Source organism: Copadichromis virginalis, linkage group LG1, assembly GCF_057382275.1.
Source record: "Copadichromis virginalis isolate Kocher_CV1m ecotype Utaka linkage group LG1, C_Virginalis_male_GT1.1, whole genome shotgun sequence".
Lineage (NCBI taxonomy): Eukaryota > Metazoa > Chordata > Actinopteri > Cichliformes > Cichlidae > Copadichromis > Copadichromis virginalis.
The window spans coordinates 19,593,151-19,621,059 of record NC_140618.1 but is presented as its reverse complement, the minus strand read 5'-3'; the positions used below and the strand labels follow the sequence as shown (position 1 = coordinate 19,621,059).

Sequence of the window (27,909 nt, the reverse complement as noted above, 5' to 3'; positions counted from 1 at the left end):
TTATCTTAGTTTTTTATTTTCCTGGTAACTTCTAATCAGGTTGAATGTCCCTCGTCTATAAGGCATTTTGTTATATATATATATTTATATATATATCACCATATACAATATGTGACTGTAATGTGAAAGGCTACATACATTATTTGGTCATTTATGTAAATACATGAACATTGAAATCAACACAAATGAGTAACCTCCCATATTCACAAACGCTTTCCTTTTTGTTTGCTTCTTTTATGCGAAATATAAACAAAACAGGCCGGACAGTGGAAAAAAAAATTTCTTGGGGTAATCGATGATGAACTTTTACTCCTCTTTATTTTTCAGCCCACACTGTACATGCATCACAGGGTAAAATCTGGGAGTTTTGATATTGCAATAAAGAAAAGATCTCCCTTAGATTGCTCAGCACTCTGGATCTATCTGTCACACAACAACAATGAACATTTCCCTCTGCTACATTAATGAAAACACTCAAGCCTGATGAAGCATTTTCACATTTGTATGTACTTTTGACCTGTTGCCTTTCTTTGAGAACATTGTGTAATGAAATGATGGATTTGATGGGAAAAAAATAGTTAGGGGTTAACCTACACCATTTTTTTGCTGATGGAATTGGATACCAGTGGAATTGAATATCAGCGCCGAGCTGATAACTCCAGCCTTTGTATTGGTATACTTGAGTCTGGTGTAGATGTACCGCTAACTACGAATATATCAAATTGCAGCAAGTTCTATTGAAGGTGCTATGGCCCGATTTCCAAAAACATCTGGATGCTGTGAAAAATATAAATTAAACCACAAGAAGACTTTAAATTAATTTAAACCATACATTTAATTATAAATACTACAAAAGCGCCATATGTTATAACTAAGCAACTTTTTAATGCTCATTTTGAATTTGAAGCCAGCAACACAATAAAAAAAAACCCAAAACAAACAAACAAATAAGAAAAAATAAATAAAATGGACATAGGCATCTAAATGCTCTTATTGATAACTGCACAGAATTGAGTGATTTCATCATTTTCATCATCAATACAAGAGTCAGAGAATCTGGACAAAATCTCTCAATACAAATGACAAGGCTGGAAAAACCTGAACTGAATGACTGTGAGGATCATTAGGCTCTGGGGCTGCACTGCCTTAAAAACAGGGATAATCATGGTGGGAATCACTGCGTGGAGTCTGAAACAGTTCTGCAAGCAGTGATGCTGCATCCACAAAGTTAAAAACCTCATGTACAGCAAGATCCATAAACACCACGGTCTATTTTATAGTGGACTGAGCCGAAGCAGACAACTGTGCGTGGGTTTGAATGGTCTTTCTGGAAACCACTGGCACCACGTCCTCCAGAGTAAAAAGGACAGGGGCTGTTCAGATTGTTTAAAAAGCAGCACCTGTGATTATACGGAGGCCCATGAGCAACACGAGCAATTTGTTAATCTGCAAAGGTCCCATTAATGCTGAACAATATCTACAGATTTTGGACCAACGTGTTTCACACGGAAGAAAGGGATGTGACAACAGCATGGCTCTGTTTTTAGAGAGTCTGGCTACTAAATTTGAATGCTTACACAATCAAAATCTCTCAAAAAGGGGGAAAACATGGCATTGTGAAAAGAAAATGCGACTTTAGATTTATTTGAAATGTGTTCCTGGCATCATATTCAAAATGTGCATATGTAAGAAAAAGTAAAAAAAAACAAAACAAAAAAACGCCAGTTTTAATATTTGATATGTTGCCTGTTTTTCTATTTAAGTTCAAAACAGGGTTTCTCTATGGAAGCTTGTTGCTGCCACTGAAAAAATCCCAAACAATTTTAGCTAAGCCAAGTCAAAATTTCAAGTTATTTTCTCAATTTGGGGTTACAAACTCAAACTTCTGAAAAAGTAAGTCAACATTGTGAGATTATTATGAACTACGAATGGCTCCTTTTTCAGTGGCTGAAACAAGCTTCCATATCTCTCTGCAAAGTTGTATGTTTTGTCTATTTTTACATTTTGCACAACATCCCGCCATTTCTGGAAACAGAGTGGCTCCTTGTAACAGATGTATCCTTTCATTTTAAGCCAAAACATTTAATCAGCCCTTTCATACTTTTACAAATTCGTATTATTTAGCTGGCTTAAGAGCAACTGCTACTAAGAATTATTATTTTGGCCATTATTTACTTTTTTTAAGGTACCCAAAAGAACAATAGCACTCTTGCACAATTTGTGTTCCGTAGAAAATGAGGTATGTTTTTTTTTCTGTTAGTGCATATCAATGTAACAGTGCAAAACCAATTACAACAACTATATGTTCAACGATCACCTTGTCAAAATACTAATTTTACAGCATTTACCCCACCATCACTTTTACAAGGCATACAAGAGACCACTTTGAGACATTAAACACACAATATCCTTCTGATCAATTCATCATAGGAAGTAGGGTGAAACCAAACACATTACAACAAAAATACTTAATTCAGGTGATAATGACTAAGAGTAGCAAGCGGATGCACAGTAGTAAATCTGAAACAATAGTAAAAATCTGTGGCATTTAGGTAACTTCACGCTGTATTCAAACAAAGACCCACATAAAAATCTTCAAAATCAAATCCAACTTTAAAATAAAGTTTAATTTTAAAAAAATCTCCTCTGGAATGTTTAATCAGCATGTTGTTGATGGGCCAAGACAGGGTGAAAAAAAAAAAATCAGAAAGCCTCCCCTCTATCTTCTTAAAGAGAAATTTTGATTACTTTATTACTTTAAGGTGCATGAAAAAAAAATCTGCAAAGAAGTAACAATGTTCCTTAACCCTGTTCAGCGAGGTCTTTATTTTTCACCAGGACCAGCCAGTCCATTGCTTTTTACTGTTATTTGAATGAATTCAGCTGTCAATAACAGTGTTAGTGTCAAGTCCTTCAAAGTGTCCTAATAGTTGTGTGGTGTGTACATATAATGGATGCTTAAAAGTTGCGACTGAGATAGTGACTTCAGGCCGAGGAACCGTGTCATTAGAAACATTAACATCTGAAAAGACACCCGAGGATATGTCCCATCAAAAAAGGCCTGAGAGAAGTTCTGACGTTTACGTGAAAAATGTATGGATTGTCTCATTCTAGTAATACGCCTGTTTCCTTTTGTCCTATAAAATATGCTGAAATGCTGTAAGGCGTTATATATTCAACTGTAGTTATGTATATATATACAAAACATAGCCTTGCTAGGGCCAAAGAAACAAATGGGGAGCACAAACTCCAGCCATCACACAAAGCTCGTAAGAAAGGTTTCCCACACAGTAGGTAGCCTGCTGTCCTGACAGAGAATTTTCTTCTCACTCAACAAAATAATGGAGACCACTTTACAAGCGCTGCAAAGACCTCCTACGCCAACTGTCTCCCTCAGTCTCTAGCAGAAGGCTCGAGTCAAGGCATCCGACTGGAATGTGTAGATAGAAAAAGTTTGTCAGGAGGCAGTCCCATGGTATAATAATGGCACAAACCACTAGCTAAATTATAAGAATGGGTTAGATAAATATGTACATCATGTGTCTGCATGCGCAGCGCCGCAGTGAAAATGCACAAAAGTTTAAAGGTGATACCACAGAATTTCCTACAACCTCCAAAGACAGCTCTGTCTGCGAACTTTGGGCCTGAATGTTCATAAATATCTGATAAAATTAGTCTTCTCTGAAGCTGACTAAGAAGGGGCTAGGAAAGGGAGAACTGTGGAGAACAATGGGAGAAAAATTCAAAGCAGAAAATGATCTTGTAGAGCCTGATATATACAGATACCGATATTTGATTTAAAAATCTGATTTTATAATAAATTAGCCACAAAACAAACAGATTTCCGTAACATTTGTTATATTTTAGTTTTATTTTCATTTTCTCGTTTATGGTCGACTCTGCTCGGATTAGCCGGCAGTCGTTTGGGTTCCAAACACTTGTGTTGCCAACAAGGAAGTTGCAAAGTGCCCTCTGGTGGACAAAGTATGCAACATCAACACTCATAAAATAGCTGAAGGGTGTTTCTCCCATCTCTTCTTTACTTTATTAGTTTACATTTATTGGCCACTATGATTGCCGATATTGACAAACTGTCAAATGGCTAATATCATAGGATACTATCGGCCTGCTGTTAAATCTGACTCTATTATATTGTATATCCTGATGTCACATATTTGGAGTCCAATTTATATGTTAATAAAAGGACCTCCGTTGTTCAGAGAAATGTATGTGGATTACTGAATTCAAAGCCCTGATTCTAACAGTGTCTCCACACACACAGACACATACGCTCTACAGGAAGCTGTCAGAACAGACTTTCAAACTACCGCTCACTCTAAACTAGGTGCCATCGAACGCAAACCTAATCTGCCGAAAGATAAGCGCGTCTCAGAAACATCAGATTCAGACATAACGTGCCAACGTAATCTTCAGTTTTCCTGTCCCAAATCTTGTTTTTGTGAAACAGAATCACAACAAAAAAGACACAAAATGTCCCAAATGTGTAGCTTAACTGATGCAGCATACAAAAAAAAAAGCAATCTTGTTACATCAGTGATGCTCAGTAAATGACACGTTTATACCAAAGTAGCACACGTTTACTGCACATACACATTCAGACAGAGCAGAATACAACACTACCATACTCTGGTAAGGCAAATCTGAACAGGGCAAGCTGTGATGAGTGTTGTAACATAGCTACAGTATCTGGCAGCTAATTAACCCTTAGTATGTAGTGTTTCAGAGGGGACACGAGTGGCGTTACATCGACTTCCCTTTAGACTGCGAGAAAAGGAACAAAAAAGAAAAAAACATAGAACCTCTCCCAAAGCTACAGGTTACTCAGATAAATAAAATGTGAATGTTGGCATCAATGGCTATATATGTTTTGTAAATATTGACGCATACAAAAAAGCTTATAAGCTGCACTACTGAAAAAAATGACCAAAGTGAGTTAAGTTTTGTAAAAGAAGAGAATGTGAGAGGGTGAGATTTAGTTTCTTCGGATTATGTCGTTGGCTATAAAATACACCATCCCCAGGTAAACTTGACCCCCCTCCCTCCCTTCACAAATATAGTGTGCAACTTGTAACAAAGTTTGGCGGACTCTAAGAAAGAGAAGGGGTAGTAGTTGTTGTTTTGCCCCTTCCTCTGATGTCCAGGTTCCACTGAGGATAGAGGATAGCAGGCACCAGTGGTTTGGGAACAGCAAATCCTCTGTTAGTCACATCTCTCCTCAATCGTCTCCTTCCCTTGTTTGCCATCAAGTGGGGGCTGTGCGTTGTGTGTGTCCAGTCCATGGAGAAAAAACTCTGTCCCCTTTCTCACAGATAAGCAAATGCACAAAACACTCACATGCACACTCACGCAGACAGCTATATGTTACAAAATAACACATTTGTCTTTATCTTTTGATTCTTTCTTGTTTTTACGCTCCCCACTAGATGACTGTTTCCCCGGGCTGGGTGTTGCTCCAGCCGGTGCTGCTACGCCACCGCTGGCTGCTGCTCCCCCTGCTCCTGGACCACCTCTGTCCGTCTCGGCCCCCTCGGCAGCATCCTGCTGGCCCTCCTTCCCGAACAGGACAGCAAAAGAGTAGAAATTTACAGCTTTGTTTGTATTTGTTGAAAAACTGTGGCAAGAAATGATCAACCAAAAATTAATCTCTCTCTGGAATTAATTACACAGACTTTGAGAGGTAAACTAAAGCTATTTCACACATGCACTGCAGTCCTGAACTTTAACAGGACTCTACCAGGCAGGTGATCATGAGAATGCAAACACATGACGCATTCAGGTTGAACGTGGTCGCTCTGTGAGCTCTTTCAAGTCTGTAATTCGCACTGATGTGAGAATAATCATACAGTACGGTGCATTTACCACCAGGTACAGGACACAAAGACAAACACCATCCACACCTAACCCATGCAGACAGATCCCTAAAGTAAAACATATTTAGAATTTAAGATGACCTATTCTGTTTGATTTTCATTTTATGACATATTGACTTCATGTTGAACACATAGTATGAATGTGTTTAATGCTGTGTGGTAAACATGGGAAAATTATCATAATCTGATTGTCCTGACACCCTGCAGGACGTTAAGACGTGTCCTCATGAAACTTTGGCCATGTGTGTCAGTGTTACTTACGGCAAGAGTGATTCACAGTAATTACCTCAGCCAAGGAGGTACTTGGTAGCGTGTATGAACATAATAGCTTAAAAAGATTTGAATGAATCCTGATCAATCTTTTTAGTGGTGTACGGGGGTGGGGGGGTGGGGGGTCGCAATCCATTAATAGTTGGCTTACATCCACCAAGGTTTTCAAGGTCAACTTCATAATTTGATTGGTTGAAAACTGAGAAAAAGCCTTAGAAACTGTGATTCTTACAAGTGTGTGTCTTGTCAACATATAGCAATCTATTATATATCACACTTGACCTCTGACCTCTCCTTCAAAGTGAATAGATTGATCTGATGGTCAAAGTAGTAATGATATATAGAGTTATTTAAAACTGCATCTCTCACTGCAATTGTTTGTATTAATGACATATAGGCACACTGGGAATGTTAGATGGGTATATCATGTACTTTGGACCTCTGACCTCTTCTTCAACATTTCTGAAATGATACTGATATATGGAGATTTTAAATATCACATCATTTACATCCAAATATTATGCCACATTTGGCTAATTTCACTTTTACATTTTACTTTACCCTCTCTTTCCTTCCAGAACGTTATATCTGCTTTTTTTGTAAAACAGTCAATTGAAAATTCGTGAATAACAACAACAAAAATGTGAATTTTTAGACAAAGACGGGCGAGGCTGAGATGGTTTGGACATGTGCAGAGCAGGGATAGGGGATATTTTCGACAAAGGATGTAGAAGATGGAGCTGCCAGGCTGGAGGACGAGAAAGGAGCACAGGGAAGATAAATGGATGCAATGAAGGAGCACATGCAGAGGGTTGGTGATAGAAGAGGACGCTAGGGATAGGGTGTGATGGAGAGAGATGCTCCACTTGGGCGACCCCTAAAAGGAGCAGCCGGAAGAAAAATGTAAAAAAGGAGAAAAGCTGTATAAAGAAACTGATGTGAATAAAACTGAAGAGTTTTACTTTTATCTCCTGTTCTCTGTTTTATTTCTTTTTGTCCACTTTCTGAATTTTATACTCTGCTCACACAAATTAAGGAGAAAAAGGATGATTATTTGCTATCACCTTCCCCTTTTCATCATCAGTTCCTCCTTTGTAATTCCGCTCTCTGATGCAGACATCTTTCCGTTTCCAAAAGGCAAACTTTACCCTCCGTGGTTCATAAAATTACCTCCTTTCTTACCTGCTATCTCCCTATCTCCCACCCTCCCTACCTGTGCGTGTGCTGCTGCTGCCACCGCCGCCTGCTCCTGCTCTTGCTCCTGGTAGTACTGGGAGGCTCGTCGGTCCTCTTCCTCCTGAAGCTTTTTCGCCAACTCTAGATCACTGATGCCTTCTGGGAGTTGTTCCCACTGTAAGTCCTGGCTTTGCTGCTCCTGCTGCAGTGACAGCGCCATCAGATAATCCTGATAACAGACATGAACACACATATAAAGGTGGAGAAAGAATCACCTATGAGCAAATCTATCACTGCAACGCTTAAATCCATCAAATACTGTGTTATGGTTATTGAACAGTTGGTCACAAGCCTCAAGTTTTTCCTTATTCGGAGAAACAACTGTGTCTGTCGTCTACTTTGTCAGAGTGCATTATCTAAAGTGTTTCCTTGTCTATGCTATGCACAGTGTCGCTGTAAAGATGGTGAATTTTTTTCTTCATCTAACTGAAGTCATGAGTCGTCCATAAAATACAGTTTTCTTACAAAACCAGTTTTGCTGATAAGGAGTGCTAGACCTGAGTAAGCAAGAAGAATAAAAAGTAATAGCCCCTCTGTTCATGTCTCATTGGTGCATGTGTGGGAGCGAGGCAGAAAATCTGTGTTCAATCTATTTTGGTCCACCGAGAAGAAGACAGCTGTGAAACAGGTAAAAGAGCATCACAGACAAACACAATGCATTGATAGGGACCACAGTGAAGCATGCATTAGAGGGGGGCAAGGTGCCATGCAGCCTTGCCCGGTGCTATTCAGGCTGCCCTGTATGTGATTTGCACTGGGAGCTACAACACATTTATTATTTAAGAAGTTTCCATTATATTTTTTTTTAGCCTGGGTTGACGCAGAGTTTATTTCTTTGGCTTCATTTCCCGTGTCTATTCACTTCGATAATTCTGTGTCTCATGGGAACTGGTGTTGTGTTTCATTGAGGCCAATGCTTTAAAGCAGCTAAAAAAAAACAAAACCAAAACGTTACTTTGTGTCACACTGATGGTGTGAAAAGCACAACACATTTAAACACATCACGGTCTGGACGGGAATTGTTACTGGTTCTGCTAGTCTTGCCTGCATCAGTGCTCAGACCTGGTCTATCTGATCCTGCTGGCCACGGTATACAGTCTCTGGATCAGAAGGAGGCCGCAACCTGAACTCCGAATCGCAGAAATTGCCGTCGCCGTCAACGTTGTGCAGACTTTCCCAGACAACCTTCTCCTCCGTCAGGAAACCTTGGTCTGTAACCAGAAGGTACAGCTGGCCCTGGGAAACAACACACACAGATTACACACATCTTATCAGTGTATACAAACCTGCTGTTAGTACAATGTGTATTTGTTATTACCACAAAGGAGGTGAAGGACTTTCAAAGGTTATTTGTCAGATTTGGTCAATGTGATAGCGCTGAAGGTCAAAGTAAGCAGTCTCAGTTCCAGAATTTATCAGCTTTGTGGAGCCAGAGATTATTGTCTACCATTTTCTATTTTCATCATTTAAATGATCATTATTAATAATACATGCCAATGCCACAATATTAGTTGGTCTGTTGGTGGTGTTGGCAAACTGATTTACAGGACTCAGGACAAGGATGGGTACCGATATCCGGTGCCATTATGGCACCGGTTCTGACATAAACGGTAGTAACCAGACCGAAAAGCAGCGCACATTTCGGTGCTTTTTTTTTTCTCCCCGAGATGTCATACACTTTGGATTCTAGCCGATCATTTTACCTTTCCAAGTACAGTAGGCGGGTCCAGGTACGTACGTTCTTTTAGAGCAGAGCTACAGATTAAAAATGCCCAAGGCGAAGCGGTCACAAGTCTGGCTGTACTTCACAGCAAAAGATGCAAACTCAGCAGCCTGCAACAAGTGCTTTAAGCTGATACTGTGCAAAGGAGGTAACACCTCGAATCTGATGAAACACCTGGCGACGCATAGCATTTTTTAAAAGCTATCAAATGTACCGTATTTGATAGCTTGCTGCGAGACCTCACACAGAGCACATCTACTGCGGGTGTGGCAAATCTCCATTAGCGAGTTAGCTCGGATCGCTCCGTGTGTAGGGCTGGACCGTGCTTATCATTTTGCAGAAAAAAAAAGAGACTGCTAAAAATAAAAACATAGGAGGTTTTTGGACAAAGTTTGTGTTCTCCATTCTTTAAGCACCGGTTCGAGCGCCGGCATCATTTCAAAAGTATCGATTTGGCACTGGTATCGGATAAAACCTAAACGATACCCATCCCTACTCAGGACCCCAGCTTTTACAGGCCATCAGGCCATCAGACTGCTGAACACGTCATAGACACCTCACCTTCACTACTGGAACTTCAACATTATGCACTACATACTGTACATTAATGCCACTGTTTTGCACATGTCTCAACTCTGTATATTTTTATATATTTTATTTATTGTTGACTCTATTTAATTTGTAAAATATGTGTATACACACACACACACGCGCACACACACACGCGCACACACACACGCGCACACACACACGCGCACACACACACGCGCACACACACACGCGCACACACACGTAGAAAAACATTTAGTATACACATCCCGAAATTTTTTTTTTTGCATATACTATTATATATTGTACATATATTTATTAGTTTCAGATTTAGCCATTCGTATATTTTGCCTGTTTATGTTATTGTATTTTGCACAACTCTGTTGCTTGTGAAGCTCACACACAAGAATTTCACTCGCTTGTGCTGTACCAATGTACCTGCACATGTGATGTGACAATAAAAGTGATTTGATTTGATTTGATTTACCATATAAATGTCACCTTAGGCCACTGTTAAGTGGTTGCCAGGCAACATGATGGTGTAAAAAAAAATTACATAATTTTAACGTTTTGAGGCTATTAGATGTTACTAATAGTTACTGTTGTAACATTAAAATATGATTCTTTTATAAGGTTTTACAGTTGCATTAGTTAAAGTTAAAAATGGGTCACTTTAGTCTGTTGCTAGGTGGTTGCTAGGTAACATGGAGAGATAATATGTAATCTAGATAAGAACCTTCAGAGGCCTAAGATGTGCCTGTGTGCCAGTGTGGTTGTTGAATTTTGGATCATGGAACGAGTATGTAGACAGACAAAGTTATATTATTACTCTTATTGTTATTTTCCTTATAATTATGATTATTATTATAATGAGTTTGGTTACAAAATATTAAGTTGAGGAAATGTTGATTGTTCTATAATAATAAACTCTTTCACAGGATTAACTCTTTTGATGTCGGACATAAAGTGCTTCGGTATTTATCTGATCCCCTTCCTCGGATCCCCATATTAATTATTTGAAGGAGAATTATTTATGAAGAATAAAAACAACGTGCCAGTGTTCAGATTAAATCACATGCTAGACCCTACACATACAGTCTTCACAGATAAATAAGGCTGTTTAGCATGTATGTGTACAAGTTCATGCAAAGGTCTGCTTTGGAGTGATTACAAGAGACCATGGGCTGTTATTATGCTTTGTCTGATGGTTGTTGGGCACACACATGCACTGCTTTGCTTATATTGGCAACAAGTGTACTATTCAAAATGAAAGAACAGACACTCACTTCCCCTTCCGTGGATAACAGGAAAGGTTATTCCCTGCTGCAGATATATGGTAAGCAATGACCCTCTTAGGGTCACTGTGAATGTGGTGTCTAATGTTATGTACACATAAATAAACAGCTTTCTTCAGACTGATGAATATATTAAAGCATATCATTAACTACACAGATGCCACTTAAAGGCAAAAGAACTACTCATCAGAAACAAGAAAGTGGTTGAGCTGTTTTCTGTGAGCTCAACTGTAACTTATTAACACTTCAGTAGGTTTGTTATGCATGTTGTGTAGCCCCTCCCACTAGGTCATTTGGACACTGCTCTCCCAGGTGAACATCCTCTGTGCAACCAATTGCACCTCGATTGAAAAAAAAAAAACCACGTTATATTATTTTTACGTTATTTTAATCGTTTTACGATTATACTTTGTGTTCATATATCACATACAATCTACAACAACTGACATTTAAAGGGCTGCAAGACTTGTTGCTGCTAGAGGGACAGATGGTATCATGACGTCCTGACCCATTTAAGCTGTTGCAATGTAGCAGTGGCTTCTTACATAAATCTCAACTCTTTACCCCTTTAAAGCATACTAAGAGTAACTCTTGAAGCTCTTTTCTGAGCTGAGCAGTTTCTGTCATATTCCAGACCTGCTTATGGAACAGAACGACTGGGTGTCGACAGGGTGGTCTCTGTCTATGCAACTACCCTTGGAAAAATCGTCAAACCTTGTCTTTATTGATATATACTAAGGTATCAAAACTTGCCATTAAGAGTTATCAGGTAGTAGTGAGGCTACCTGATAACTTACGTAGTATTACTCTTCTGAATAGTCGTTTTTCACTATTTCATTGATGGCGCAGAGGTTTTCATTTACTGTAGATGAAAGAGGAAACAGCATGGAGGAATGATGACCTTTCATTCTTGGAGTGAACCAAATAAAGCCCAGTGAAGGTTGCCAAATGCCGTCTTGATCAGGAAAATATATTAAATGCAAGTTACATCAATAAGGTTCACAGTCAGAGCAAATATGCTGTTACTTTTTTGGTAGTTTTACCTTGTACTTGATCATGGTGCTGAAGTGATTATTCCTGAAAAAGACGCAGAGCTCTCCCTCCTGTACCGTAGATGTGAGCTCACACAGTCCATGGTAAGTCAGCTGGGTGGCTGTGCTGTTTAAAAACTGCTCTGCTACGATGCCTAATGAGAGAGAAGAGAAAAAAAAACACAAAACAGAAAATTAAATGAAGTTAGATTAGAAAATGAAGAAACACTGATGACTTTTAATTGGTTTAAATTCCTTGGGGAATATAAAGCAGATTTAGGTGACTATAAATTTTAGTTCCTTTGTTTTGATTAGCTTTACGTGCTAGATCCCATAAAAGCTATTTTTGTCATTGAGCTACCACTTGGATGAGTCGCCTGGACTCCAATCAAGCAATCCCAGTTCATTCATGAACACAGGTCGCTACTTGGAAAGCTTTGTGGAAATTCTGCTGTAATGTCTATCCTCACTCTGAGCAACTCTGACTCTCTGCTCGAACTGGCAACCTTTACAGTCACATTTGACATCTGTACAACAGAGCAGCATTCAAAACTCAAAATCAGTGGAATGCTACCACTGAGAAACACTCTACCCTAGATTGTGAATGAATCTTTTAAAGATTTAATCAACTTTACACAAAACTCAGTTTTCTCAGAATTTAATCTCTGTCCAAGATAATTAAATGAACCATATCGGGACATCGACTAATGCGGTGATGTGTCGATGTGGTAGCAGCCCAGCTGACAACTACTTAGGAAGCTCAGTGTTGATTGAGCAAATATTTAGTTGAGAAGTTACAGACAGCTGGTAGGAACGCTGTGAGCCGAGGAAATAGGTCATTTGATGAGTAGTCACAAGTATGTCCTGGTTTTTGTTTAAACTCAGTCTGTGGTTTTCTGGGGAAGCATGTCTAATGTAATGCCAACAAAAAAATGTTTCAGATTTTTTTGTTTTTTAAAAGAAAAAAAAAAAAAGAAAAATCTTTTTATTATTTTACTAAAATGTACAACTTTTCTCTCCAGCTTCAAGTACACAGGATCAAAAGAGAAGAAATGGGAGACTAGAAAGCAGTCGGGCAGATCAGGAGAGTAGAGAAAGCACTTACCTTCTCCTGCCAGCTCACTGTTGTCTGACTGTTTGCAGGATATTATCTTTTCGACCAGCTGGTTATAGCTGCAGTTGCCCACTGCCTTTACAATATCATGCATCTGTAAACAAAGATAAAAAGTGTGGGAAAGAACATTCAACAAGCTTTGATGTTGTTTTACGAAAAGCTGCAGAAAAACCAAAAGAAAATTTATGACAGCAGCTCCCCAAAAAGTTAACTTATTTAAATCTGTTACACTCACCTATTAAGTCTTTATACAGATTACACACTTATAAAGAACATGACCTTTCATTAACGTTTCTCAAAAAGACGATCAAATGGGAGAGTGCACTTTAAAAGGTCACCTTTTACTTTCAGATCTGTTTTTGCTGTAAACATCTGCAGACTCATAAGGACTTGGAGAACGATTAGATAAAGAAAAGCTGATAAAATAGAACAAAAATAAAACTTTCAAAGAAAAGGTGAGCTGAAACTGGTACAAGAGTAAATTCTAATTACGTGCTAATGGAGAGGTACGGTGTGAGCTGCATTTGGAGACTAATTCCAGTAGCTTGTATTGAAATGAGGAGATTGCCACCTACACTCATCATTTCTGTTCATGTCCAGAATAAAGAGCTTTCTGTTAAGGTGCATGCGTTATAGTGGATGGCTCATTTTTTTTAAAGGTTGGAGACCTCCTCCTCTCTCTGACAGGCTCCTAAGCCATGAACCAACTCAACCTCTCAGGTCCTCTGAAGCAGAACAAATGATTGTTCTCCGACTCGCCCCTGATACTGGAGACGCTGCTGGAACAAGCAACCACATCGTGCTCTGATAATGTTGGCACACATATTGGACGAGTTTAAAACCAAATGAAAAACATTCTTGTTCGTCTTTTTAATTGTCATTTCTTTTATCCAATCATTTTTAACATTATTTTTTTTCTTTTCACAAATCTAATAATAACACCCTAAGACTAAAGTCTTTGTGCTCCAGGTGCCCCCACTGAATGTATTATAAATTGGTTTCTAAAGCTTAATCCACCACCACAAAACATATGGAAGTAAAAGCATGCAAACATATAAAATTAGCTAAAAGTCATTGAAGCTACAAAATCTCTGTTTTATAAAGCTTTTTAACTCTGCAATGGCCTTATAATTACAACAAGGTGCTTCAATCCACATCTCTTTCTATTCTTTTTGGCACATTTTTTTGTTTAATCATTTATTAATTTCCTCCCTGTTTGTGGGGTTAATCAGAACAATTTGTTTTTATGCTCTTGTTTTGACATTAATTTTTAAAGCGTCATATCGAGGATGTAAAGTCATGTGGCATGCAAATAAAGAAAAACATGACCTGTGGAAATGTAAAACTGCTTGAAAATGATGCTGCACTGTATGAGATGTTAGAATAAAGCACAGATTAAAAAACAAAAAAGGGGGCAAGTCAATACATGGAGACATGTGAACATGAAAGAGGATGTGCTGAAGTTCAAACTGAGCATCAGAATGGGAATAAAAGGTGATTTAAGTGACTGTGGTTGTGGCAGATGGGCTGATGTGAGTATTTCAGGAAGTGTTAAATTACTGAGATGTTCCCACACAACTATCTCGAGGTTTACAAGCCTGAAAAAGAGAAAATATCCTCGGACCTGCAGTTCTCTAGCTGAAAATGTCTTCAATATGATAGGAAGGCAAAACTACCTCAACTAACCATTCATTACACCCAATGTATGCAGAAGAGCATCGTTTAATGCACAGCATGTAAAACCTTGAAGCAGATGGGCTACAGCAGCAGAAGACCCAGGTGCTGCTCCTGTTAGCTAAGAACTGAAAATTGAGGCTACAATTTGCAGTAATAAGTTAGAACAAGACTACTTAATTGGACTACAACTAAAATGAATTCAACGTCCAACGTATATGTGTGGAGAAAAAAAACAAAACAAAAAAAACCACAAAAAACACAAAACTGAGAGTATTCATATTATGTTGAAGATAAAAAAAGAAGAAAAAGAAAACGGGCCGATTTCTACGGCAGTAAAGGCAAAATAAGATCCATCTCACCTGGGGGTCAACCAGCCAGCCGTGGTAAAGAGGGATGTCCAGCAGATCAAACACAATGCATTCTGGGGTGTACTCAAAGACTCGCACCCCGGTGAACTTCACATTCACGTCTAGACCTGTCTGCAGCTTATGCAACACTGCCATGGCATCACTCATGTTCTAGAAAACAGAAAGGACACAGCGCAGCAGCGTGAGACACAGATGTTATACAAATCAAATTGAACTGATCAGAAAAAATGCAAGTAATCACAACAGTTGCTGGGGTCCTCGTGGATCAATTTCTAGAACTTTAAAATAAACCATTAGCTGTCACTTACACCAATACAAAAACCTGCTTTCATGTAGTTTTGCCAGATCACATTATTTTATTGTAGCGGAGTTATTTTCATATATACTGCTCTTTTTACTTTTTGCTCAATCAGTCAACTTCATGCAATTAAATATTCCTGTGATTATTTCACGCCGTAACAAACTACACACAGTTCATCTTTTCATCTAAACTCAACGACATCAGTATATGTTTTAAGCGGCTAATAATAATATTTTATTTTTTCCTTTCAAAAATTCAAGTAAAGCAGATTTTTACTTTTTGTTTGCTTGCAGCAGTTGGTAAGATCAACTTCAAATGTCGTTTCTTCCCTCAATGTGTCATGTCTTTATGACCAGATGATGGGAGATGACTCACTGTAGCCGAAAGATGCACTGACGTCACTTTTTCGCATGATACCACCCCCCTGCCGCTATCACACTGTGACAAAACAAACCCACTGTGGCTGCTATGAACGGACTGAGCTGTGATACCAGGAGGCGAAAAAAATACAAACAAACAAAAGTCCTGAAAAAGTAAAAAAACTGAATCCACATCCATCTATCTTTCAGATTAGATCATGTTTTATGCCGTGTACCCGACAGTAGTGGCTGGGCACAGGAACCAGGAGAGAATCAGAGGCTCCTGATTTGTACGTGGTGTGGTAAATGGGCTGTATTTATATTGTATAGCATCTTATTGAAGATCTTTAATATGGACACTGGAGGAGCTGGGAATCAAACCTATGGAACTACAAACCTTTAACCCCCAAACAGAGAGCACAAACTGGCATTCTGGGTATAACAGTTAAATCCTGGAAAACCTGGATGACTGAGCCTATTTGTCAGATATGACCGGTCCCCGTTGCAGTAAGTTTGTGAATACAGTTCCATGTCATTGTGTTTCACCTGTGCGCTTAATTTTCCATTATAAAACAGAGTGTTGATTTGCTTTATTTTGCTTCAGTTTTCCCTCACCCACTTCTCAGTGTATTCTTGTTAAAATGTTCTTAAAGTCAAGTTTCAATTCTTAATAGCTTACCCATGTTTTAAAAGTGCTTTACACAAGTCAGTGCACAGTGGCAGATACTTTAGAGGCACAGAAAAAAGGGTGAATGCAGCAGTGGACAAAGCTTTCAACATTTAAATTCCTGTAAAAATAAGATTTCTTATTTAGTTCCTCTTGTAATGAGTGGGCTGAGTTTTTCAAGGTCTGCTTGAGAGAAAAATGGGAAATTCTGGCATATTTCTCAGTTGAAAAAAAGTGCGACTGCACAACCTTTGTAAGTTTTAAACAAAACAAAACGAAACAAAACACCTGTTTATGTTCAACTCCTTGAACATAAACCCACAGGAAGGTCTTGGATTTTGTGTAAACACAACCTAAAAACATAGTTCACAGGTGAGAAAACAGGGAGGCCTGAAGCTAAACCGTAACCTAGTTGTTGTGTTTTCATAGAGACCTGCATTCAAACCCTGCACACTCTTCTTGCCCAGTGACTACACAATCACTGCACAGAGGCTGCAGCCCAGATACCACCTAATAAGCAACATAAGAAGAAAATAAGGCCTAACAGGCAGAGAGCAGGATCCCTGCATAAAAAGCCCAAACAAACTAACAGTCGTATGAATGAGACGGCATCATTTTGCATGAGATTCAAATTGTTTCAGTTACATCCTGCATATTAGAACCTGACTGAGAGCTTGTATGCCACTGCTATTTTTCAATTAAAGCCAAATCCAAGTTGTCTGAATGAGCTGCCCTAATATTGATAGTTAAATGTTGTGTTTTTTGTTATGCTTTAACAACACCATGTTTTTAATAATGACTTCCTCGGGATGCTGCTCGTTCTAAACTCAAAGCATTCGCACACATTTTACCACCTAATGTGAAGTTGTTTGGGAGGCCATCTTTAGTAACTATCAGCTGTTCCACAATCTTCACACACTCCCACACACACAAACACACCCCGTCCTCTTTACAGTAATGTTTTAGGTGTGTGCTAGCTCTTTTCCTCCTTTGTTATTGCAGCACACATACACACGATGATCCACAGCACATGGCTGACCCTGATCCGTGTGCTATAGATACATAAAAAAGGCTTTTCTGATATAGTAATACAAAAAAATGTTTTAAGTATATTTCAAACAAATATCAGCAAATCTTTTTTTTTTTTTTCTCACATTTAGAAAGAAAAATTTTAATAGAAAAGTCTCTGGTTGTACTTCTCATTAGCCATGTTTTGACTGGTGGATTTTCATTATCTCTGTAGAGTAAAAAGGTTTTAAAGCAGACACAAATACATCGTGCGTAAGTGGAAAATCCTTTTCTGTGGATCCGACTGGCATTCTTTCTTTATCGGTAAGAGAGGATTTAATTAGAAAACCAGCCTTTTTACTTCACCGTATGAATATTAGAGCAAATACTCTATAAACATAACTGCACCACACACCTGAGGACCCAATGAGAGAGACTAATTCCTGCACTCAGCCTCAGAGCAATGTTTCCCAGCTGGCACTAAACCTCTCCTGCCATTTAACTCTGAAATCAAGATAAGCCTCGCAGCTGAGCCCGACAACTCTATTATGAGTGTATAGTGTGTTCTATGGGAAGATTAAAAAAAAGTTCCACAAACCAAAAACCAATTACCACCGTCACACATACCAGAAAGATAAATACGAGCCTACAAAGTGGAGATTTATTTGCATTTTTCAGTTTTTAAATTCTAATATTAAACAATTAAACCCCATTTATTTTCTCTCAGCTGTATTGCATTATAAAAATGCCTTCATATGTTTAATCAGTTAAAAACTTCTCTTGTCCAAACTAATAATAATAGTAATTCCAAGCAGCTGTAGGGAAAATGCTTCCAAATGAATTATAGAAATGTTTTCTAAGGGTTTTGTCTGACACAAATCAATTTTATTATTTTGGACATGACTTTGCACACATTTTCCATAAAACTATGAATAAAATATGGTCTTACTATTATGATCTAGTTTGAATCACTATGCAAATGAAAAACTTTATTTCTGTGATACACTACATCTAATATGCAAGCATCGAAATGTCTTCATGTTTTCAGGGCAGTTTGTGTGGACTCAGGGGTGACCGGCGGTGTCAAACATAAAGCCCAGGGGTTAGAACCAGCCCTGGTAAAGACTCCAATCAGGCCCACTGGATAGTTTTGAAAAATGTGAAGGAGGGGATACATTTTGGACTTTTAACTATAAAAGACCTCCCCGCAAAGCCATTTATACCACACCAGACTAAATAAGTAATAGACAAACAATAAAAAGGCAGAAAAATTCCCACCATCTAATACAGAAATGTCTTTCCTTTTTTCCCCTGTTTTTCCCACAATGGCTTCAGAGTATTTTCTGTGAAGTGTTTTGACATCCCCCTGCTAGCAATAGGATCGTGTCCAATAAGCGCTGGGCTGCTCCAGCTTTGACCCTTTGGTGCACAGAGCTGAGGTGGAAAGCCCACAGCTGGCTCATCTGAGTGTGTGGATTAGGATGCTTATAAGCGGCAGTGATGGGAGGATTAGCAGGGATGTGTAATGGACCACATCTCCTCATTTTAGGGCAGAGAGCTCCAACAGCAGATGAGCGCTCGTGGATCAGATGATTAGCACTGCATCACGCACACGTTCATCTAGCCCCGCCGTGTTACACTTCCACAGCGTAACATTAGCATGGTACTCTGCTGGGGCCTTGCAGTTTGTTTGTTTTTTACACAGTCTAAGCGAAGGTGTCTAAGGGCAGGCCTCTCTGCTTCTCTCTCTGAGCACATGAGGGACTTTGTTCCCAAAAGGATTTATTTTCTTAAGATGAAGGTTCCAATTAAGAACAGAACACATGTAGCCGTTCCCACTTTACAACATAATGAAGCCAAGAAATCACCGTGACACCAGTCATGCAGAAACAATAAGAAGATGCTCGCTTTATTTCTAGATTTGAAAGAACATAAAATCTGATTGTTACTGTGAAGAAACACAACTGAGCACCAGGTTCTGGTAGAAATATAAAGGGTGTATGAAAAGTCCAATTTTAAAGTGCTATAATTATGCAGCCTTTCCAAGACCAGTAACGATCAAAACACACTGTCAGAAAGATGGGATTTGTGACTTTCATGTGGTTGTTGGTAGGTAACATAACAACAACAGCAACTCCAGAGATGATTTCAAAAGTATGGGACGAGTCTGAGCACTGTATGCCGTGTGTTTGGAGGGAAACAGCACTAATGACTTTATACTTTGTAATCAGCTGTGTTTTAAAAATTACCACAAAGCTTCTGTCCATTACTGTCCAGCGCTATGAAATCAGAGGATTCAGAGGATGCACTGTACATTTTATGTCACTGTGAAGCAAACAGAGAATAGTGAATACAGCTGTCAGATATTTGTTGTCTGTGCAAGCTGATGCATATTTTATGGGTCTGCCTGCAGTCATCTGTGTACATCTACACGCCAGATAAATCTTTATACATATACACAATAGATCTTTGAGCCTAAAAAACATCAGTCAATGAATGGAGGCCAGCAGCCTCAGAAGTCTTACATAATGTCATGACCCATTAGTTTGAGGTGTTAATTATTAACAGTTTACAAGACGGCAATGTCCCACAAAGTGGGACACACTTTTTGTGCTGGCTCACATCTGCAGCGTTTGATACTCAATATTTTGGTCATCAGATTCAAGACAAATCTAGATCTGTCTAAATCATGGGGGGAATATTTCTTTTTCCCAATAGAGCAGAAAAGCAAACCAGGTCCTAAAAGAAATCAGTTTCTTTCTGACAGTGTCAAAGCATCAAGCTTCATAGAGATACATTTTTTGCAAAGGAGCCCTCGCAATGGATTACACTAAATTGTACAAACGCATTTAAGAAAGAATTTACTGAAATTTAATGGAAAAAAATAAACAAAACAAATAAAGATGACACATCAAACATTGAGAACTTTGACACTAATTAGTAGATGACAGGTCCAGACAGCAGGGAGGCCAGCTTAGCACAACAGTGCAATTGCAATATGTGTGGTTTTCCACTGTTTTCACTAAAACCAAGCACGGATTCACTGAGTCTGGATGAAACTTGTTTAGCTTTAATGGTGCCTTCACAAATGTGTGAGTTAACCAAGCTGTGTGCACTGATGCATCCACAGAGGGTCACTCTCCTTGTTAGCTCACAGGATACAGCCTTTAGGATTTCTTTCATGGATACCCTTCCTGTGGCCTAAAGGTCACTGCCATTCAACCTCGTTTTTAAACTGTCCCCTGCGTACAAGACTCATTAAATACCCAAACTCTGACCACCAAACTGACCATTACCGCAAAAATACTCAGCCTCTATTCGTATTGATTCAATTCAATTCAATTTTATTTATACAGCCCCAAATCACAACAACAGTCGCCTCAAGGCGCTTTATATTGTAAGGTAGACCCTACAATAATACATACAGAGAGTTAGTTTAGTTTTAAGACCTGGCCCCTGGTTTATTTTTAGTATTACACAACTTTTCTACATTTTTGTTCTCCTTCTGTTGACATTTTTGAAACATGCTGTTTGCATCCAATTCAAAATAACCACATACATAAAATGTTTTTTTTCAGTTGGTACTTTTACTGTAGTTGTTATAAAATACAAGGTTGAAAAGACCTGCAAATTACCTTTTACACAACGAACCTGATAAACTGGCAACTCTGCGTAGACATTCATTTCTCATCTTTTAATTAGATAGAGCCAACTCGGATTAAATCAGGCTCTGATACCACAACCCACACAACTGAGAGCATACTATAACTCCTTCAGTAATCTGCACTACACAAGGACCTCCATAAACCTTATAAACTGGGCTGTATGATTTGTTTTTTTAATTGTAACTTATTCTATTATCTAAAGTTTATTAACTACAGTCAATGCTGGCTTATTTCGACAGAGATTTCAAACATACCACACACAAATATTTTGCCTTCGTTAATGAAAAATCCACACTTAAGGGCATATAGAAATTCAGAGTCATGCTACAGCTGCTGGGACTGTACCTGCTTCACTCAGCGCAAAATACTTGTGAATAATGATCGATACTATGAATGACACTAAATAGGAACAAGAGAGGATGCTTAAACCCAGCCCGCTTCCTTCAGTGATTGTGGATGAATCACAGTGTTCAGCTGGGTCCACTGAGACGAAAGCCTAGCAAAACTACACTCACTTCCTCAGCTTCACCGAGTAAATATTTAACAATAGCTAAAGAGCAGCCGTGCATCTGCTATTTTAATCCGCATGCACTCCTGCGACAGATGATGACTTTTAAGCGGAATTTATAAATAGAATTACTTCGGTTATGAACTCCTAGCATCCTTTTCAAAGTCGGGGTAACTTCATTTGCATTTTGCATCAATCGGAAATATGTCTCTGCAACATATCAAGAAGAGGGCACCATCTGATTCTCATCCACGACACATCTCAGACTTGTTCCTTTTTAAATCATAATTTCCAGCTTCCAAAAAGCCTTGGCCGCTGTAGTCTCCACATAACTGTGTCAACCAGCCCAACTGCAAACGCAGGCGGCAAACGGACACAAGGACACCCACATGCAAAACAACTCCCGGGCCAGTATCTAGGATTAGACCACCATAATAACTATGCAACGCATACCCTGACCACTCCCTTACTCTGAATGCTGAGGACACTGCTGATTTATTCAAGAGGTTGTATTTCAGCTCAACTTAAATTTAGAAAGGTCGCTCCAGAGAGCTTCTATGAAGAACCTATGCGCATTATTTTTGCCCTTTCTGAACGAGGGACAAGTGTGGCTTGAAATCATTCACAGATGTGCTGGTGCTCTGCCACGCAAATGGAGAAGAGGCAGGGCCCCTCCCACACTCTGAGGCAGGCAGTGGAGATGGGAGGAAGCAAGGGAACCACAGCTCCATCTCCAAGAGCCTCTCACTGTGAGCCACACACATACAGCCTCAGTAATAGCCGGGAGCTGAACTTACCCAAGCGTCTCTAAGCATTTACTGCCATGTGAAACAACATAATCTGACACTGTTGACCCTTTTTGTTCCCTGGGCCTTGCAAGACACATCTTATGTAACATACAGAGCAATGGAAGAAAAAAGAAAAGCTGGGCTGCAGTCGTATGTATGCAGTTTGCAATCAACTCGACCCTTATTACCATATTATGGAACATCCGCTGCCCTTCTCTGCTATGTCAATGCAAATGTGCAAACCCGTTGTAGTTTAAACAAGCAGCTACACGGGGTGTTGGCAGGACATGAGACACAGCAGCGCGGCAGTGTCGTCACTGTAGTAAAAAGAAATCTCAATAGAGACAGCGAGCAGAGCAGATAGCTCGTGTTAAACGTGCACATTTGTCGTTTCAACAGAGAGGGTGAGAAGAGAGCAAGAGAGCGAGAGCCAACTCATCCAAAACAGCCCTCGCTCCTCCTCAAGCACCGTGAACAGTCAGCAGCTTACTAATACACACACATAAGCAAAAACACACGCCTGCTTAGGTATGAGTCAGGCCTTACCTGCTCATAGTTTAACCGCTGAGCTTCTGATATCTCTTTAGGTTTGGTTTCCAGGATGTAGTCACCTGGAGAGAGAGAGAGAGAGAGAGCGATATTGGCAGATATGTCGAGTCATATTCCAGAGCAACGCAATTACTATCTGGATTGGAACTCATTACATGGAGTAAAGATTGTAACAGATGTTGTGAACTGTTTCTAGTGCTCACTGGTAGATTTTGCACTGGTCGGCTGTATCCCAAAAAAAGGTCTGTGACAAATATGGAGGATGAGCTGAATCTCGGTCATCTGTGGCATCACCTGAAAGCTCCGCTGACTCACCTCTATAGCAATACAGGCTGTGCCAGAGGGCAGAGCCTGGCAGATGTCTGGCTCCTCTTTTACTTATTTATTTTTTTGCCCTGATCAGTACTACCAACATGCAAGTCTTCACTCAACAAACTGAGACTTTACAGTACATCAGCTGTAGACAGATAAGTTTCAAGATGCGCCAAAAACACAGCTGACCGTTACATCTCAAGACAAAGGTTTCCGCTCGTTGCTAATTGTCTTGTTTTTCATTAGGATCTCACTGATGAACATTTCCAGCATTGCAAAGGGCAAATACATTCTTCCCCTCGCTGTGAATGCTTTACTGCCGTCTACTCCTTACTTTTAAAACTCTTGAGCAAGTGGTTTTCAAAAATGTTTCACAAAGAATCATAAATTTATTAGGAACTGGCAGGAGTATCGTGCTGCACTGTCAACACATATTTTCCCTGAGAACTGCTCAGAGGAATGCCATGGACGCCTAGTCGACAACATCTATATTAAGTGAAAACAGCTACACGTTTAGGATAAAAACTGCTTTCATATGCATCTTCCTCAAACAGAACAAGTGGAATACATCCAATAAAAAGAGCCTCTTAAGCTTTCTTTTGTGTGATTAGTGCTTTATAATTGTAATGACGCAGTGGTTTCTTTGTGCGTATGCTGTGGGAAATAACTGCCCAGTTCTGAACTTGGCTTTCAAGTAAAATGAAATAAAAATACAAAGCTCAGCAAAGGCTTGTTACGTTCTTCAACCTTTATTGGGACTTATGATATCGTGTGCCAAATGCATGCTTCACAAACAAACCGGAAAAGCAAGCGGATGCATTCACTCGGGCTTGGTATAGCCCTGCTGCCGTCTTCTACAACTGTAAAACACAAGCTTGCTTTTCACAAAATGTTTGATCAGACAGTAGCCTAAAAACCACCTCTGTCTTACTTGCTGAACTGGACAGCCTTGACAAAGACTTTAGTGCAAGTCAAGATTTTTTCCAGCAGGGGGCCTGCCAGCTGACTGCTTTTACTACAGCAAGTCCACAACTGGGAAAACCCCTCACTGCTGACCTGTTGACTCACTGATCCCTGACAGTCACTTAATATCTGTATCTATCTGCCGGATCTCTGGCATGCTACGCTGCTTACTCGTGAGCTGTGATACTCAACCATTGGCCTTTTAAAAACACCACTTCTGAGCTTGGTGTTTACGTGTTACGACAAAGAGGCTATCCAGAAGCCCCTTAACGCTACGCAAGACTGTGTGTGCCGCAATTATGTGCAAGCACGAGGTACCACACGCACACAGCAATTTTAAATGCACATAGTGATCAGGCCGCACAAATCTGCCACTGTCTGTCAGTGTGATCAACAGAGACGAGGTATGTCTCACACACAAGTAATCCTAGTAAATCTGTTGTAAAACCTTACGTGGATCATTGTGCACTGGAGAGTGACACAAGTGTGGATCGGTGACTCTACCTCTGAAGAGCCCCTTGCTAATGTGACACTTTATTTTGATATTTGAAGTTTAATTTTAGTTATGAATGACAGGACACAGCTCCTGTTTCCTCTGCAGCAGCATGAGACTGGCTGATGGGGGATTCCCCTGTGCTGCTATATATATATATATATATATATATATATATATATATATATATATATATATATATGACCAGTATTGGGGAGTAACGGAGTACATGTACCGCCGTCACGCATTTCAAATACAAAATATGAGTAACTGTATTCCGTTAGAGTTAACGTTTAAAAGGTGGTATTCAGAATACAGTTACTTTGTTGAAATAAATGGATTACACGGCGGTCTTTTCCTGTTTCATATGTTAGGCTATGCTCTCTCTATTTTTGGTAATTCCACACTGGTGGAAACCCAAACAAAACGCGCATTAAGAGGCTCTAATGCCTGTGTCTCAATCTTGTGGCTCATGTCACCTCTACTTGCACAATGACGTGAAGAAATATTTTTAAAAATGATTTAATATGAAGGCAATAGGCAGAGTGTTACAGGCATCGCCCTAAAGAATGTAGCCTCATGGGCAGTGTAGTCCGTGCTGCAGGGAGAATGGACTGCCATACCCGTTATGTGCGAGCGAGGGAGGGAGGAAAAAGGAGAAAAGTACGAGTTGTCACCGAGCAGAAACGGGAGATGGAAGCATGTAAATATAATAATAACCACTACAGCCAAAAAGAGTGCCTGACAAGCCCAGTTGTAAGTAAGCTATTAGGACTCAGACTGTAGGACTGTACACTGTGTTCCTGTTTTTCTCCGACACAATAAGTTCCTTTGGAGCAGCCTTTCAACGCATCTCTCTGTCTCTCGCTAGCAAAGTTGACCCACACAACAAAGTAAAGCCAGTTTTCGGCTACGAGCCCGACACGAAACCCGGCGTATTAGCCAGAGGACCCTTTACCTCGGTTTGACCTGTTTTATATACGCTCAGAATAGTTTTCTATATGAGATCGCTGCAAAAAAGCGCAGCCTTACCTAATGTCCACCCTACTGTTACTCATTTTATGTTAAGATTTAAACATCCAGTTGGTATTGGTATGGCGAGTAACCCTCAATAAATCACACAGCAATAGTACATTCATGTAGTTGTAAAAAACATGACAATATATTAAGTAATCCAAAGTATTCAGAATACTCTCATTGAGTAACGTAACGGAATACGTTACAAAATACATTTTGGGGCCTGTATTCTGTAATCTGTAGTGGAATACATTTTAAAAGTAACCTTCCCAACACTGTATATGACCTGCATGTAACTGCTCATTAGAGAGGACATGAAACACAAGAACGCTTATGAGGGCACTGAAACTCAGTGGCTTTGCAGGCTTCTATGTTTACAAGTGCATGGACTCATGGGCGCCACTCCAAATGCAGGTTAGTGTGATGCTGTAGGAGCAGCCCAAGACACTGCTACTGGATTATGCTGCTTTTTGGACTTGTCACTGAACACACATGGGAGACTAAGTGCTGTCAGGATTACAAAGACTTACCGAGATACTCCATCAGTTGCTCAGCAGTTATAATTTCCATCATAGGTGGCATCTTAACCTGCAACAGACGTATGCAGAGCCATAGTTCATTAGTAATTTTTAAAAACAACACAGCGGGACAAATATGTAAAAGATACGTACATCATATATCCTGTAAGCACTTAAGGCGTTTGGGCATGATGGTTTAACTAGTGAAATCACGTAAAGACGTGTCTTGGCTGAAATTAATAAAAAAAAAAAAAAAAAAAGAATGCAGAGCGATGAGACTGACAGTTGTGTTATTAAGTTAAGTCTTAATACACACTTTTTCTTTATAAAGGCATGAAACCTGTCAGAGCTCAGAGATGCATTAAGAAATCTGCCTAATTATATCAGTGCAAAATCAAGTTTGCATTGATCCACAGTCATTTCCAAGCCTTTACCTTCCATGCAAGCAGAAGGACATTCATGATGGCCAGTAATGGACAGGGGCCATTCTCGTTCTGGGTGATGATCGGCGTATTCTCCTCCCTCCATTTGATCCACTTAATGTGGTATATGGACTGGCCGGCGGCCCTGTCCTTCGCATATGAACTCTTCGTGCCATCAGCCCCGTACTCGTTCTGCAGGGCCAAGGCCAGTCCTCTTTCCTCCAGCCCCTCACTGTTCAGGTCAGAGCTGGGGCAGGAGTTGAGGTTGGAGAAGGACTCGAGTGAATCTATGCTTCGAGACTCTCCACCGAGACTGGGATCGGGGTCACTCCCACTCGGCAATCCCTCTGATAAGGCGTTATCAGCGGGCAGCCCCGACTTGACGTTTTCTGTGTTTGCATTGTCCGGACACAGATTAGTCGGTTTGGCAAGTTTTGTCGGCTCACTTTCTCCGCTGGCGGAAACCTCAGCCTGCACATCTGCGCTCTCTTTATCGGGAGGTGAGGACGAGGCGTCGGTTTTGTTGTTTACCAACTTTGAGGCACCACCCTGGCTGTCTTTTGCGGCCACCACAGAGTCATGCCCCATCCCGTTACTGATCTGATCGGACCCCGACCACAATTCGCTCGCCTCGGCGTTCTTCTTCTTCTTCTCGTATCCCTCCTCTTGCTGCTGCTCGGGGAGGACTTCGACCACTTCTTGCACGTCAGACTTCCCGGCACTGGTACTGGAAGTGACATTACTGGGAGCACCATCGGTTGTGGTGCTGATATTATAACTAACGTTAACCAAACTACAGAGAGGAGCCTCACTATTCTTGCATTTGTCGGCTGTTCCTTTCACTCCAGCGACAGTAGCAGCTTCGCCCATTTCTCCCGCAATCGTAGCACACAAAGAGCTCCCGTCAGCGTCTCGATGCAAGTTTGCATTTTTCTCCATTTCGGTTTACGAGTTGTCGACAGATTTTAGCTAAATTGCAGCGGTAGCTTCGGTCCCAAAGACGCCATGACAACTCTGCGAGTGACGTCACCAGAGTGAATTGCTTTCAGGCCGAACGAGGGGGGCGGCAGACAACCAGTGGTGCGTTTTGGGTCACCTCGTATTCTGTAAACTCTAAAGCTTATCACTCACATTAAACCGCGTGACCCACTCGACGTGTTACTTAATCTACGTGTCTACACACCA

General features: G+C 40.1%; 1 protein-coding gene across 2 annotated transcripts; it reads right to left on the bottom strand.

The window, feature by feature from the left end:
- On the bottom strand, positions 1–27,747 carry mindy2 (MINDY lysine 48 deubiquitinase 2). 2 transcript variants are annotated; one of them, XM_085453405.1, is made up of 9 exons: positions 26,737–27,747; positions 26,315–26,372; positions 22,997–23,061; positions 15,146–15,304; positions 13,101–13,203; positions 12,008–12,150; positions 8,460–8,633; positions 7,375–7,566; positions 1–5,571 (listed from the first exon to the last, which is right to left on the bottom strand). In XM_085453405.1, the coding sequence occupies exons 1-9, from the start codon at positions 27,661–27,663 to the stop codon at positions 5,383–5,385; spliced, it is 2,010 nt and encodes a 669-aa protein (XP_085309531.1). In that variant the 5' UTR covers positions 27,664–27,747; the 3' UTR covers positions 1–5,382. The 2 variants fall into 2 exon arrangements, with proteins under 2 accessions (XP_085309531.1, XP_085309540.1); XM_085453414.1 differs by lacking the exon at positions 1–5,571 and having other exon boundaries at positions 7,507–7,566; positions 8,442–8,633.
- Between the last annotated feature and the right edge of the window lie 162 nt (positions 27,748–27,909).

Excerpts from the sequence above, each read along its gene's own strand:
- mindy2 (XM_085453405.1), bottom strand. The coding sequence starts at position 27,663 with ATGGAGAAAAATGCAAACTTGCATCGAGACGCTGACGGGAGCTCTTTG. Across the intron at positions 8,634-12,007 it reads GCACCATGATCAAGTACAAG|GGCCAGCTGTACCTTCTGGT; the intron begins GTAAAACTACCA and ends GTTGTTTCCCAG. Across the intron at positions 5,572-7,374 it reads CAGCAGCAGCACACGCACAG|GAGGGCCAGCAGGATGCTGC; the intron begins GTAGGGAGGGTG and ends CTGTTCGGGAAG.